Genomic DNA, 16622 nt, shown 5'->3' with positions numbered 1-16622 from the left:
CCGAAGTTGATGGAGTTTTCGCCTGAAAAAATTGTTTTGTAAGGTAGACGCAAGTAGCTAGAAGTGGATTACCACCAAAAAAATATATATCTTCAGAATTAAAGAGTGGGTGATGAAAAATATTTCGTGTTTTAGAAAAAAAAATTGTGCTTAGGGGAATGACCATACTTTATCTGGGTGCAACCATTTGCTCAGGTCAAGGAAACAATCCAAAAGCAAACACGCAACAAAAAAATAGGCAGTGGCTATTTGACCGCCTCCAGTACCTTTTAATCTGAAACACTATTTGACCGGTCATGATGTCACTATAGTATATCGGAATGGCCCGTCCAATTCGGCGAGTCCGATTCGGCGAGTTCTTTATTCGGCGAGAGCCTTTTTCAGCGAGTGCCCTATTCGGCGAGTTTTTGAAATTTTTTAAATAAAATTATCGGGCACCGTAGCCTAATTATAATTGCCGTTTTTACATCGTCTTAACGTCGCTAAACCTTGAAATCGTGCAGAAAGGAATAAAAATAAAATGGTTAAACTATTAAATTAAAATTCGTCATGTAATTTACTTTGTAAATTTTCTTTTTTTTTATTTTCCCTTCACGTTGTGTCGCTTCTACCTTTTTCTACACCTTTGCTATGTTGACGTATATTGTTTTTGATATTATGATCAGAAATAAAAAACAACTCTACTGACATGACGAATTCAAGCACGTTTTAACGTTCGCGTTTTGTCGCTTCTACCTTTGCTATATTGACGTGTATTGTTTTTGATATGATGGTCAGAAATAAAAACAACTGAACTGACATGACGAATTTTAATTTAATAGTTCAAACATTTAATTTTTATTCCTTTCTGCACGATTTCAAGGTTTAGCGACGTTAAAACGATGTAAAAATGGCAATTACAATTAGGCTGCGGTGCCCGATAATTTTATTTAAAAAATTTCAAAAACTCGCCGAATAGGGCACTCGCCGAATAGGGAACTCGCCGAATCGGACTAGCCGAATAGTAGCAGACCCATAGTATATAGGCACTTGTATTCTAATACAGAAACAAAATATAAGTATTTTAAACAATCTATATATCTTGACATGCAATTAAAGTCAGAAAAATGGTTTACTGCAATAGGCTAGGCTATAGTATACAAATCAACGAAACCATTAGTATGTCAATTATTGATTGGATTGGATATTTTTTGCCAAGTGCTTTATCATCATCATCCATTTGATGATGATGATTTCAAACACTATTCAACTTTATTTCAGATAGGCAAGATTAACTTCAGCCTAATTTATGCAGTTAAATTATTATATAAAGAGACATGGCAAGCAATATAGTCAACAGGTTAGTTTTTTCTGGAAACTTACTATTTTTTCTTTTTATGAGATATGACGACCTCACCTCAACAACTAGCAGAAAATTTGTTTGTTCATTGAAATCACAACATCTAAGATGGTGTTAAGGTCTTTGCTTATTGTATAACAAGTAAGTAAAATCAATCAAGTGCGGAAACTTGTACTGACATAACGACATATATTATTTTTAGACGAGAAAGTGAATTTCTTGAGGCTATCAGTGCTTCTCAGATTGATATGCGCAAGCTTCGAAAAATGTGTTCAACAGGTATATTTTTGCATATTGTAGATAATGCTTGCTTTTTCCACCCATTGCTTATGTTTTTCAATAGGCTATCACTTAACTCAATACACATGATTAATTGATTATGATAAAATCTTACAGTACTTTAAAGATTTGACAGACATTATTATACTTGTGATTTGTGAACTAATTGTTTTCACACATATTTAAGTATGAAGTAACAAACTTTGTATTATATCTTAGTAAGCGTCCTTCTAATCAACCATTGTCGATTACACTGGTCAACACAAATTTTTTGGCAGACAAAGTTAGAGTGTTTTTGGGGGTTTTGAAGGGCGCTGATTCCGAATATGGCCTTAGTTTTCCCGAATTGGCTCTAGTTTAGGAGATATTGCATAGGGTCATTTTTGACCAAAATCCTATATTTGAGCCTTATGTGCTAGATCAAAAAAACAGTTTAACCATATTTGATATTTCAGAAATGCAATTTAATGGTCAATTGTGAACAATAAAGACAGTTTTAAGTTTAAGTACAGCAACATCACGAAATTTTTAGGAATATTAGATTTGTCATACTTCAAAACTTGATGTTACCGATGTCATATACAGTACACAAAATACACAATCATATACAGTAGGCTAGTGTAAGCACATAAAACACTAAAACATGTTGCATTAAATCAGTCTATCAACCTTGTATCATAAAATGTAGATGAAAGGAACCACATTATCTTTTTCATTGTAAATTGAAAACAATGGTATGAAATACAATAAGATTAAAACTATTAACTCATCTGCGCCGAAAAAATGTCTCTTGTAAGATTTTCGCTTGTGAGAAACTTTTGGGCAGTTTCTCAACAGGTTCCAGAAATAGTCTGCCATTATGTGGTCATTCCATCTGCCCTGATGTCTTTCTTCCATTGTCTTGATGTCTTGGTGGAACCTTTCCCCCGGCTCTTCACTGTAATCACCAAGATTGTCAGGAAATCTGTCAGGGTGGCTGAATAGGAAGTGAAATTTAATGCTCATGTTAGCTCCAAGTTTTCCAAATGCAGATAACATCTTCCGAACTAATTCTCTGTAATTAGGTGCTTTGTGATTCCCCAAGAAGTTTTGTACTACACCCTTGAAGGAGTTCCATGCTGTGAGTTCATTGCTGTTCATGTGACCGGTGAAATCCAAATCTTTCATCAACGTTCAAATCTGAGGTCCATCAAAGACACCAGCTTTAAGCTTTTTCATCGGAGAGTCCTGGAAATTGACTGCGAATGTACTTGAAGCAATTCCCTCCTTGTTTAATGCTTTGACGAACTGCTTCATTAATCCTAATTTGATGCAGAGGAGGAAATACAATTCTATCCCTGGGAACTAAAAGTTCATTAATTACATTGGCTGACGGCTGTCACAACTTGAAGACTGGTGCGTTCTGGCCAGTTTTTCTTGCGCCAGTGCTAGGTTCTCGCCCTGCTGTCCCACAAACACAGGGAGCAAGGATACTTGGTATATCCACTTTGTTGACCAATTTGTCAACACAGATGAGCCACTTATGGGTATTGTAGTCAAGCTTTTCAAGGACGAGTTTGATGGCATCATACTCCTCTTTCATCTTGGTAGAATGTCCAATTGGTACCGGAGCAAAATGTAGGAAGGAATGTAGGACTTTACAGTAATTTTTAAATTAGCTTTTGTTACTAATTATTATGTTATATCAAACAAAATTAATAAGATTTACGTCCTTCTTGGTGAGATGTTTAGGGGGTTAATACAGGTAAATACACTAATTTGGGCTAATCTAGGAGTATAGGTATCTTCTAAACTAGAGTCAATCTGGCAAAACCAATGTCATATTCGTAATCAGCAACCTTGAAAACCCCAGAAAACACTCTTAGATGTCCTGCCAAAAAATTTTTTTCTCATTTTGTTGACCAGTGTTATTGTTAGTTGACGTTTTCAACTTTTCATCTTTTGATGTCATTTTTGTTTATGCAAATCTGTGAAAAGTCTACGCTACATGTTCTTTCTATGCCATGTATTTTTTTATATGTATTATTAAGTCTCCAGCAAAAAATAAGCACTGACCAGGTGGCACATGAAACTGTCTGAAAGATATTGTGGCCTAAGTGCTTTTATTGCCAATTTCTGAAGTATCTGTGTACTCATGCCAAGGTAAGTTTCAAAATTTGACTTCATACTTATTGTAAGTTTGTCAAGCATCACAAATTCCCAATGTTCAAGACATCAGTGAAGCATAAGCTGCATTCCAATTGGAGCATATTTCATCTCATTGTTGCAATTAATACCTGATCATCAAAGCTACCTTGTCTAAATGCTAATTTGTGTTTAGGTATTGTCGATACTTGCGGAATTCGCCCTATTTGTTGGAGATTGTTATTGAATACACTTGTTCTTGAGTGAGTAACCTATTACATATTTGCTTGCTATTTTGATGATAGTATGTGAACGATTTTCAACATGTAGTGTTTTTCAAAGAAAAACAGTATTTATATAAATAGTATTTGAGCTATCGTATTTCCAATTACCACATACAAATGAAATTTGGTCATAGAAAAGACAAGACATTAAAAAGTTTTGAAATGTGGCATCACAGGAGGCTAATCCATATTTGTTGGAGAAAAAAGCAAATAAATTTGTTGCTCAACAAATAGATCATCATAATCCATCGTCGGTTTGTTCCCCACTAGTGGGGGTGGCCGATTGTTTCCTCGCAGCAATTGTTTTAATCCCTTTTCTCCATTTCACTCTGTCCCTTGCATCTTCCTCCTTCAGTCCGACTTTTTTAAATTCATCCTTCACTTGTTGTTTCCACGTTCTTCTTGGACGACTGCGTTTCTCCTTCCCATCCACCTTTAGATCTAGTGCCTTTCTAAGAAAACTTCCTTCCTCCCTCCTTATCACATGTCCATTAGGGTGCCACAGGCGCCCTCATGTGGCCGAAATCACCTGAACTTTTTTTCTGGTGTGACATTTCACATATTAAGGCACTTTGCAAAGTTTGATTGAGATTGGACAAAAATTGGATGTGCAGATTGAAAACGAAAGTCTAAACTGAAATGCAGTAAAATTAGGGGATTTCCCTAGTTTGAACATCGTTTTTTTGCTATTTCTCATCTTTTTCTCAACATTGAAACAGGGTAACTTCAAGAATTAGGTTAGGAGACCAGTGCCAGTATGTCAAGATCTCAATTGAGGTCAAGCATGACAGCTCCGCGCCTGTTACATTGATTCACCATCTTGCAACATTGAATCAACATAGCTGGCTTGACCTCACTCAGGGCCTTGGAATAATGGCTTTAGTATTTCTTCTTCTGTTGAATCAGTGTTGCAGCGCCCAGGAAAGCTTAGTATTAAACCCATGCAAGTTGTGACTGTAAAAGGCAGGTAGCCTACTGTAAGAAAGGGTTATGTTACCTTCGCTTCTTGCAGGAAAGGCTAATAATGTTGCAAAACCTATGGTTGTATTGTTTTTTAGGTTATTCTAGTAATGATAATTGATACGGTAGTGTTTTTACAAATCGGTCTGGTTAGTATTACAATAATGAACAGCCAGTCTCAGAATGCTGAGAAACAGTATCTTCTTCTTTCTACTAGATTCCAACGAAAGATGATCAGAAAATCAAGGGAAGTAAACTGCCAACTTATCATCAAGTGATTTTAAGTTTTCTTGCCTTTAAGCAGGAGCTTGAATCTCAAAATCCCACGAAAAGGAATATCCAAATATCAGTAGATGCAGCAAACGAGACAGTGAAGGACATCTTAACGTTTTACTACAAAGCTAATATTCCAACAATTCATCCAAAAAAATGGCTCAAAAATTCAATCTTTTCGAGATGAAATGAGTCTTATCTTCAAAATTCAGATCGAATGCTTCCATAGGAGTGATGGAAAGCAATCGGAAAGGATTAAGGAATTTAAAAAGAAACTTCAATTGACCTTTCCTTGACCTGGCCTCGCGATGTAATGAAGAAGATGTCAATTGAGGAAGATAAAGAATTTTTGTGGAGCATGCAAACTACCAGAGAGGCGTCAATGGCAGGGAGAGACAATGCTTTGCGTAAGACGTTGAAACGAAAACATTCTAGAAAAGAAGCAGAAGTGCAAAGGAAAGAAAAAGAAATAAAACGTCAAGAGGCTGAATCCAGCAGCAAAAGTAACATTTCGCTTTCTTCTAGCGATGATACCAGTGATGAAGTGACTGCAGTTAACACTGCCGAGCCTTCTACATCCACAGGAAGTAAAAGGAGTCACCGTCGAGTTGTAAAAACCAGTACCACAATATTTGTACCACACGACATTTTACGATCACCTGGTATAGTGGCCACAAGTTTACGAAACAGAATAACACCAACTGCATTATCTGCAACACTACACTCGTTAATCAAGAGTTGTTCTGGTGAAACTATTCCCGTAAACTTAAACTACATGACGGCTCAAAGGTATAGAGTTGAAACGATTTTCAATATTTCTGAAGCGGTTAAAAAAGGTTGGGTACCTCTTGAAGTTGGAACCATTCATTGGGATGGTAAAAGGATGGAGTCACTAACAAACCCTAATAAGCAAGTTGATAGGCTTCCGATATTACTATCAGGTATTGGAGGCTCAAAACTGCTTGGTGTTCCTTATTTGCCTGCACAAACATCCGATCCAAAAGGAAAGCAAATAGCCAATGCAAGCATGGAATTGTTAAACAATTGGAACTGTAGGCCTACTGCATGTCTTGCTGCAATGGTGTTTGACACCACAAGTAGCAATACGGGCCACAAAACTGCGGCCTGCATCCAAATACAAGATTATCTTGGAAAAGGCCTACTTTGGGCAGCATGCAGGCATCATATTGGATAGATAATACTGACGCATGTTTGGGAAGAACTCAAAATAGAAAGCAACAGTAAACCCAACATTTCATCTCAATAGGCATTTTCTTTACATGGATCCTTTTTTATAATGCATGAAACCTCATATTTTTACGCATTTTTCATAAATTGTTGAACATATACAATTGACACATGGTCTGTACGATTGTAAATTAGTAAGTAAGTTCACCAGAAAGTGTTCGAAGTTCAAATACTCCGTAACTGAGAAGAAATGTCTGAGTTTTGATCATCTAGAGAGGATTTTACTATTGAAATTGTGCAAATTTACCTTTAAAAACTTTAAACTTAATCTGCACGTCCAAATTTTATCAAAACTTATTAAAATTTCTCACATATGCTTTTTTTTACCAAGTGTCACATATAAAAAAAAGTTCAGGTGTATCGGACAAAATTTTAATTTTTGAGGGGCGCCTGTGGCACCCTAATGTCCATACCATCTTACTCCATTTGCCCTTGCCAGTTGGTCTATGGTCTCTCTCATCTCTAGCATATCCAACAATTCTTCAGTCCTTTTTTCCCTAGATAACAACTGGAATCAAATTAACAACCATCAACTTTAGAAAACTACCATGTTTCTGACATTGCAAGTAGAAAAACATTAGAAAATGTGATGTTGACTGGGATCATGCAAGGCAAATGAACAAAACAAGGACAAAATTACGATACAAATACAAACTACGATACTACTAATGCAATAATTACAAAATTATAATACGAAAGATTTTTGTCAATATAGAAAATTGACAACATCAAGCAAACAACAGGACTGGAAGGCATACTGAAAGTACACAGGTCAACTATTTTAAACCAACTTTTTGGTGTATAAACAAAAAGATTTCGTGTAGGGTAAATTTGGGTCGCTGATTTTGAAAATGAGGTAATACTAAAGTTTTTTTATTTTCTCACTGCAGCTATCACATGTTAACCCTTAACGTGTGATGGCTGCAGTAAAATAAACAGATTTGTTATGGAAAAACGGACTTCATTGTCGGATTTCCAACCCTCGAAAATCCCTCTTATCTGTTGCACTAAAATTTGTGTTGACTAGTATGTATTAACAAAGGATAGAACAATAAGAATAAAACAAAATGAACAGTTCTTTTGTCGTTGCTGCTTAAGGTCAAATTGGAAAGTATTAAAGTTCAGTTTTGAAGTCATTCCAAACTAAGAATTCAATTTAAAAAAAGACACGCTCGCTACATCAACAGTTTTTACACTTTTTTGATCAGGCGTTCAAAGTGGGCTACGTTACTTTCAAAACAACGTAAAGAATACAGCGAGTTTTTAAATGAGATGATAATTGAACCTGGATTGAAAAGATGCAATGCTGATCCACATATTGATGATCATGTATGTATGTACTTTATTTGTGTATAATTCTTTCAATGTTGCTTATTGTCCAGTTAATATTACAGCACCAGCAGTCTGGTTTATATCTAAAGTAGACGTACCGTGTCTTTATTGAAGTCTTTTGACTAAACCAGACTACACAAGACACTTGTTACCTCGTGTGTGGTAAAACGTCTTAAGCAAAGAAGTTTTTGTTACCGTGCTGGTGGCCTTACCTCAATTGTTTTTACTACGCTATCGTTACCGGTATCTCACGCATATATGGAATTTTTTCAATAAATTTGCTGAAAATCATTCTATATGAATTGTAATACGATGAATTTCAGAGAATGTTTTCCATATTAGACATATTTAATTGCTCATTCCTGAATAAACTATTATGTTCAAAATCAATTTTTCACCCACCCCGCAAACCAGTCCTTTTTGCGTTGATTCAATATCTATAGACAGGCCTCGAAACTGAAGGCGGCCATCGCGGCCATGGCCGCGATTAACCTACAAAAATCGACATTTTGTCCGCCGGGTCTCGCCCTTCCGTCGGCCGCATTTGTCCGCCATGAAGTTCCGAGAAAATTTACGCAAGCGGCCTTGTGAATAAAGTACTTTGCCACTTATAATCACAAAGGATTAGAAAGCAGTCAAAGTATCCGATAAATCACAATACACCCTGTCTATGCTTGAATTGTTAACATTATTGAGTGACCAAGCAGCTGATGTCTGACCTCCGCAGGATGCAAGTGACATCACAATACATTTTATTGATGCGATATATTCAGTCTTCGAAATTAGCGTCGGCAAATGGCGCATTAGCGTCAGCAATAAAATGCCGAGGCTACACGGAGCGCTTGTAAGGTTAGGGTTAGACATTCCTCCTAGTCGTTATGGCACAGCCATAGATTTGTTCCTTAGTCAACACCCTGATGGATCTCTATGAAAAAGAAAGACGCCTGTGGATTGGTATCAAAGCCCGAAAGCCGCAAAACGTGGACGCTTCATTGCGAACAGCAAAGGCGTGATGACGCGACAACCTCGTGCTCCGATACAGCATCTCATGATTCCGATTCTGACAGCTAGTTCTTTATCAAACAGACTTTGTGTTGTTCGCAGTATCCCAATTGTGCCGAAATTATGTTAGTGTATACGTAAGTCGATGCAAACTTCTCGCAGGGAGCTATTAATTTGTTACCGGTACCTGGTTGAGCAATTGACATTATTTTATGATAATTCAACGTTGCTAGATGTCGAATTAATGCAAAACAAACGTAACTTTCTTATTGGGCATTGTTGTTACGCAATATAACCCGCCGAGAAAATTAAATCGATTTGTGCTGACTCGAACGTTGAATCAACCCAAAATTAACTTACTTTCCCCCCGTGAGTTATTTAACGTGAATTACTATAACAGCGTGCGACGTGCGTATCTTGTTGCTCGCTTTATCGCTACTTTTGGCATTATTACATCACAACAAATCAAACAGTGCGGTCGTGATAGACTACTCTAGTATATTTTTCGCTTCTGCCGAAGTAAAAATGTGCTAATTTCGAAGACTGTATGTTGATGCGTGTCGAAGTTCCGATGGCCGCCATGTGCTTGTGATTGGCCGCGGAACAGCTTGCTTCAGTCGGACACGTTTGGCCGCCGGAAAAAAAAAGTTGTTTCGAGGCCTGTATAGACGTCAAATCTATGTAAAAAAGAACTGAACTGCTGGCCGAGTTACTACAATGAGCACTTTCTTACGTTATGTCATCAATTCCACAGCCTTTAAATCCCAATCCCAGCAGCGAGTGGAATAATTACTTCAAAGATAATGACGTCCTATTGCAAATCGACAAGGATGTACGAAGACTCTGCCCTGATATTTCTTTTTTTCAAGTGAGTTGTCAATAACGACACTGTTTATAAGACATGGCTTTCGAAACATTACATATAGCCAAGATTTCATGTGGCATTCAAGCGATTGCTTCAGTACATTATAGTACTGTAAGTTTTGTTATAAAACGTTATACACTAATTAAAAAACCTTGTTTTAGAAGTAGTTGTAAAATTTCTTGCAAAGTCAACCAATTGGTTGTTGCCAACTGATCTCACTTTGCACAGAACGCAACACTGTATCCATGCCATCTTCTCGTGTCTCCCGACAGCCGGATTGAGAATCTTCGGAAACGCGTGGAAAGGACTGTTTTAAAATCCCAAAACCTTACCAAGAGTCGGTCGGGGATCACAAACGTAGGTGGAGTAGTGTTTTTAGGACGTGTGCAGAAATGAATTCATTCGGATTTTCAAGATTAGTTGCAGCTTGTGTTGATTTTGTGTGGTCCCATACATGGACCTTGAAACTGTGATTAGACCAGATCGTAAGAAAGATTTGTGAGCTAAGCCGGCATAGTCATTCTCTACTGTCGTCGGGTCTGCTACTATTCGGTGAGTCCGATTCGGTGAGTTCCTAACCTCTAACCCCTAACCCTAAAACGGCAATGATAATTAGGCTACGGTACCCGATAATTTAAAAAAAAATTAAAAATCCCCCGTTAAGGGATCGGACTCACCGAAACGGGCCATTCCGACTGTCGTCAGTACTACTTGCAAGCGAGAAAGAAAGCTCTGGCTGTGTAGTGTGTATATTTATTTAATATCAACAAATTTTTGGCGATCTATTCAACTGACAAAAGTTTGGGTCGTTGCCCATAGGTTGAGAAGCGCCAGACTGGGACTGAACATTTACTGTGGATTTTTTTGAGATTTTTTGGCCATCATGTCCTGTACTATAATAATAATAACAAAATGGATTTTACAAAGTCTAGCCTTTCCTCTGTTGTGTCACGCAAATCCGTCAGCCTGCTTGATCAATTGACATCGCAATTCAGGCGTGTCCGGCGATCCCAGTTTGATGACCACTGGTTTTGCAGATTACCAATGTTTGTTATCGATCGTCATTAATAATAACATGTGTTTTATGCCGGAATGGCCCGTTTCGGTTAGTCCGATTCGGTGAGTCCGATTCGGTGAGTCCGATTCGGTGAGTCTGATTCGGTGAGTCCGATCTCTATTCGGTGATTTTTTCAATTTTTTTTTTTAATTATCGGGTACCGTAGCCTAATTATCATTGCCGTTTTAGGGTTAGGAGTTAGGGTTAGGGGTTAAATGTTAGAAACTCACCGAATCGGACTCACCGAATAGTAGCAGACCCGTTTTATGCATAACTTGCAAATTGCAATGCACATTAACTCGTTGTATTTGAGTAAATACAAATTGAAATCATTCCCAAAATTCAAAGCGAGCCATCGTTACAGCTTTACAGCGATTCAAATTGAAATATGTTTTTATTGCGTAAGTATTGTATACACAAAAGCGATATCACTACAGCCTTCAAACATTATTATTTGAGTGATAATAAAATGTCTTCAATGGCTTGAAGTATTGTATTTTTGCCACGTTTTGCTCTTTAAGTTGGGTTACGTCAGTCAGACAATGTTTGCACACCAGTGCTTTCAAAATCTTTGTTGTTAAACTCTCGCCAGGCCACATACCAGTCATGACAAAACTACCCGGTCATTTGTTTTTCCTTTCATTCTCAGTTGATCAGCAGCCGGAAACAAGCCTCAAGGGAATACGATGCTCTGATCGAAGAAGGCAAAGAGGCTCACTGGGAGGTTGTTGAACGAATATTGTTTATTTACGCCAAACTGAACCCTGGTACCGGTTATGTTCAAGGAATGAATGAGATTATTGGTCCACTGTATTACACCCTTGCTTCTGATCCTAATGATGATTGGAGAGGTACATCTGTGCTATCTTGTTGGCTTTGTCTAGCGTTCTTAACTTCTCATTCATTCGACTTTTCCCCACAGCAAAAGTCTGCATTAATTAATTAATAAACCCTTTTGGATGTTCCATTTTTGGAGCCAATCATTGTTAGATTTCTAATTTTTACACGAGTGTTTACTGTTTAGTTGTTTACAGTTACACAATGTCAATGTTAATTCTTTCTAGAACACGCTGAAGCTGACACTTTCTTTTGCTTCACTAACTTGATGGGAGAAATCAGAGACAACTTCATAAAATCCCTTGACAGATCCGAGTCCGGCATAGGTAATAATAACTAATAACGAACTCACTGCAAAATCAATTTTCATGCAGTTACTTTAATTGTTATATCGAAGGAAAAGCGTCAAATTATAAAAATGTAGTTAAAATTACGCTGAATGTCTCTATGTTTATTTTTTCCACATTGAAGGTGCTAATTGTAAAAGTATTAGCAGTTAGCACCATATAAACAACACAATAGCCACATATATACACTTTGGCGCCACTTAGCAATGGCGTTGCATACTCATGGCAGTAACTGCGTGCATGGGAGTTGTCATCAAAGTTTTGTTGTAACTACTAAGTTGTTTTTATAATTAAAGCATTCTTCAAATGCAAGGAGATTTAAAACTTATGAGCTAGCCAACTAGACATTTTCAAACATCGCTTGCTTTGTATACACTTACTCTAATGCATATCCAAACTGAAGGGTAGCATCATTTATTAATTAATTATTATCAATGACGTTGTTGAATGATATTTATGACTGAACGCCATATCAGTTACTTATGACTATGAGCAAGCAATAGCGATGCCTATGTTTCAACAGAGTTCACCATGAATCGGGTGCTGGCGTTACTGTACAGATGCGATGCGGAGGTTCATCTGCTTCTTAAGAAACAGAACATACGACCACAGTATTACTTATTCAGGTTGTAGGCTTAGTTAGTGGATGGTTATTCAAATAACTAATACCATTGCAAGTTAGTGATTGATGATGCTTGCAAACATTAACTTTTATAAACTGTTAGACTTCGAACCTTGTCTAATGTCTATTCAAGAATACTTAAGTGAAAATTATCTTGTTACCGCTAAGAAGGTGCGGTATGCTGCTTAGAATGTCTGATACAAATAGCGGCTGATATCGGTTTCAAAAGTGGTGTCACATATAAATAAAATGTTAGACATACATCACACTTTTTGATGAGAAGTTGGGTCATGAATTCTTATTAAGTTTAAATTGTGTCACCTTCACATTAGGCCCTGACTGTTGCCTACTATATTTGGGATCTTGCAGAAACAAAAATATTTGTAAAAAAACAAGAGTCACTACAGTATATACAAATAGAGTGCGTTATGTGAAATAAACTGTTATTATGCGTGCGTTTTAGATTTGCAAATATTACGTTGTGAAATTGCATAACATGTAACATGTGTTCTTTTTTCAGGTGGATAACTCTTCTGCTCTCACAAGAGTTCTCTCTCCCTGACGTCATCCAGATCTGGGATGCTCTGTTTGCTGACAGAAATCGATTTGACTTTTTGATATGCATTTGTGCGGCAATGATTATGTAAGCCACCCCTCTCCACTTTTGCACTCACGGCACACAATCTTTGAAATTTCGTGTATTCCGATCCAGCAAGTCAGTTCTTTTTTACGTTGATTTAAAGTCTGTAAGCGTTGAATCAATATAAGAAAGAACTGATTTGCTTGCTGGGATAAATGTTTGCCTAAAGAGCCTGAATCCCGCATCTGTTTCGAAAAAACGTAATTGACGCAATTCACGTAATTGTAAGGTATCCATGTTTTCCAGGTTGGTTCGGAGCGAGCTCTTGCCAAACGATTTCAGCCATAACATGAAGTTGTTGCAGAACTATCCAATCAACATCAATATCTTCACAATCCTATCAAAAGCTAAAGAATTACAACCATTTTTACACATTTAGATTTTTTCTTAATTTATCTAAAACTATTACCGTTGATTTGACGTCAGGGCAGTATTGTCGTTGGTTGCCGAATATGTTTTATTTTTCTGCAAGAATTCGTCATTTTTGCGTCAGTCAATGTAAATTTCCTCTAGATAAAAAAAAATAGATACAAACAATGGCAAAACACGCAATGCACCCACGATTTCCTTCGACTATGATTCTACAAGTGTGGGAAGTGAAACGCGGCATAGTGTTTCTTCCGTTACTGTGAAGTTGAGTACGGGATAAACTCTCATTATCTTAACTTTTCCGCTTTATTTGTAAGCAACTTTTTGAAGGTGTGTTTATTTAGTAAATTTCTAAAACCAGAGGCTGCAGAGAGCTTCTCTTACTTAGTTTCAGTGATCAATGATCATCAAGCACAATCAGAAGTAAAAGCAGTGATCATAAATAACCGGAATAAAATGTTATGCAATTTCGCTGACGTTTTGCGCACTATGGCAATGCGCCTCCTTAAACCACATTCAAATGCAGGTGGCGAAAGATGTAAATGTTTTAAATTTTCTATTGAATGCCAGTGACTAGGCACTGTAAGGATGCGCATTATGATACATCTTAATGTACATCTTAATCTTAGTGTAGTATGATACATAGCATTGCTATTGAGTGCGAAACGTCAGTGAAACGTTGAACCAGTTTATGTTTTTGCTTTGTATTATTAAAGCATGTTTGCTTCATACTTCATCATGGACTTTACTGAGATTTGAAATCTTGATAACCTTCCACCATTGCAGCATTAAATCCTAATCTATGGTCCAAAAGTTATAATTTTTCATCAACATGACTTAGCACTGTAACAGAAATGTGGCATTTTAATACTGATAAAAACATCGTATTAGTCGTTGCAGGACCATTAGTTTATTTTTCTTTCAAAGTCGTCTTTTATCTACTTGTATTCCTATCTAATGACGAAATCTCTGTTGATTGTGATTATTTTCCATCGAGTATTAGTTTTCATCGTGAAGAAGAAACCTGACTAATAAAAGTTTTACATTTTGTGTTGTTTTATCTTCCATTGACTCAGTAGAATGGGCTTGCATGTTGTGTCTCCAACATACTAAGCCTGTGATTAACTTGATTTTTCCAAAGACTTTATAATTTTGCTGATAAATTTTGAACTGCTCATGAAACAAACTTCTTGGCATGCGGTAGATTCTTGTGAGAATCCAAGTGATCCCTGACAGCAAAATTCGTCACTTTGTTAGTGATTTATCGTCAACGGACTTTTAATCAATGTAAAACTGATAGATTTTGCTGTCTAGGATGTTTGTTGCTTGATTTTTTAGACCCTTGCTCGTACGTGATTGGTACTTCATGATGATGACAGTTCATTCTTTACTTTTCTATCAAAAGCAATCTCAATTCTTGTTTGCAGCAAATCATGTCAAAAGAATCATAGACAGCAAGCTATCACGTATTCACGTTTGTAATATTTTGACGACTTTTAACTCTTAAAACGACGTTTTGTTACTGTGAAAGGGTTAAACGTCATGTTTTTATTTTTCATTTTTAAATTGTCCTCATCTTCCCTCGATCAAAAAGTCTGATTTCTTTGTGGTTTCTTGGCTTGTAACACAGGAATCGTCTTAAAATTCGGTTAATAAACGTTTCTCTAATTCTTACTTGATGTTATGAATGTTAGAGATCGGATGATAGGCTACGTCTATGTAACGATAACAGATGTCATAATGATGCATTTGCTTTGTCTTGGATACGTATGTGGTTTTTCAGAAGATTTATTTTGCCTTATTTCAAAAGGTTTCTATAATATTTTTCATCTGTATCGTTATATTTCATTATCTAAAAATAAAGTTTATTGATAATAATAATAATGCATTGTGACAGTATAATGGATGAATTATAACAATAAAAGTTATCAACATAATTGCTAAGTTTCAAATTAGTGGTGCGATACCGGTGAGCCCAACCCAATGGGCGAAACACGTGTCTCGCTGCAGTGCCGGTCTTTGGGGTGTGCAAACCGTGCGATCGCACAGGGCCCGCAAATTAGGGGGCCCGCAATTTACTCAAGAAATGCAGTAATTTTTGTCATTTCCAATGGAAAAAATTCAATTCGATTCACAAGCAAGTACCGTTATCCTTGAAGTCAGTTGCGGCTTTAGGAATTAGCAACAAGAAAACATGGAGGCTCAGCTTTATTTCCGAAAAATGCCAGAGAAAACATGATCTTATCCTTTTGCTATGCCACCGGACAGCACCATTTTACAGTTAATATTCATACCCAAATTTTTGTTGAACATGCGCTCAGAATGCACCAAATTCAAAGCAATTTTTCAAAATTTTTTGGGGGAGGCCCCCCAGACCCCACACCGCTGGGTGTCGCCTTCGGCGAACACGCCGTCAGGCTTTGCTCGCTGGCCGTCAAACCCCCCCTCCCCTTTCAAAATACTTAGCTACGCTACTGAATTGGATCATTGTCATTGGGGCCCGCAAAGCACATTCCGCACAGGGCCCAAAATACCCTAAGACCGGCACTGCTCGCTGTTACCTCTTGCTACAATCGGCTGCCGAGAAACAGTCTGTAGATGTTGTGATTCAATTCAGGTTTACCGTACAGTTACTACAGTGTCTCTCGAAGTTATCGCTTGAACAAACTTTTGTTATTGTTTTGTAAAGTTATAAATAATCAGTGATTGGTGCTCATTGTTTATATGGTGACCATTGTCAATGGTACGAAATGACTATCTTTGCCACCATGACCACCTGAAAGCTAACGCATTGTGCTTTGAACGGAGCGTTGAAAATAAATCACTGAGTGATGCCGCATAGAATGCCAGCGTGGCACTTTTCTGTTTTTTTTTTTCTTTTTCACTTACCGTATCAAAAGTTTACTTTGCGAAAATTAACATTTTCTGCACAAGAGGATCAGGGTGCGAGAGGACTGTATTCTGTAAATTGATGCGTCATACTTTGTAATTTTATGCATTAGATTTTTTGATAACCTACGTCATTACGTCAAGTTTATTGAATT

General features: G+C 37.1%; 1 protein-coding gene across 1 annotated transcript; it reads left to right on the top strand.

Moving 5' to 3' along the window:
* Nucleotides 1-1264: 1264 nt before the first annotated feature.
* On the top strand, nt 1265-16410 carry LOC145769057 (TBC1 domain family member 13-like). The gene is made up of 11 exons (XM_082580657.1): nt 1265-1339; nt 1542-1618; nt 3939-4005; nt 7716-7836; nt 9596-9709; nt 9935-10063; nt 11413-11614; nt 11828-11926; nt 12471-12573; nt 13090-13212; nt 13456-16410. Exons 1-11 carry the CDS (start codon nt 1317-1319, stop codon nt 13586-13588), a joined length of 1191 nt encoding a protein of 396 aa, XP_082436783.1. The 5' UTR covers nt 1265-1316; the 3' UTR covers nt 13589-16410.
* The last annotated feature ends 212 nt before the right edge of the window (nt 16411-16622 follow it).

This window comes from Aplidium turbinatum, chromosome 1, assembly GCF_918807975.1.
Source record: "Aplidium turbinatum chromosome 1, kaAplTurb1.1, whole genome shotgun sequence".
NCBI classification, from domain to species: Eukaryota; Metazoa; Chordata; class Ascidiacea; order Aplousobranchia; family Polyclinidae; genus Aplidium; species Aplidium turbinatum.
Note: the sequence above shows the minus strand (reverse complement) of the source record. Positions and strands in the feature narration are given on the sequence as shown.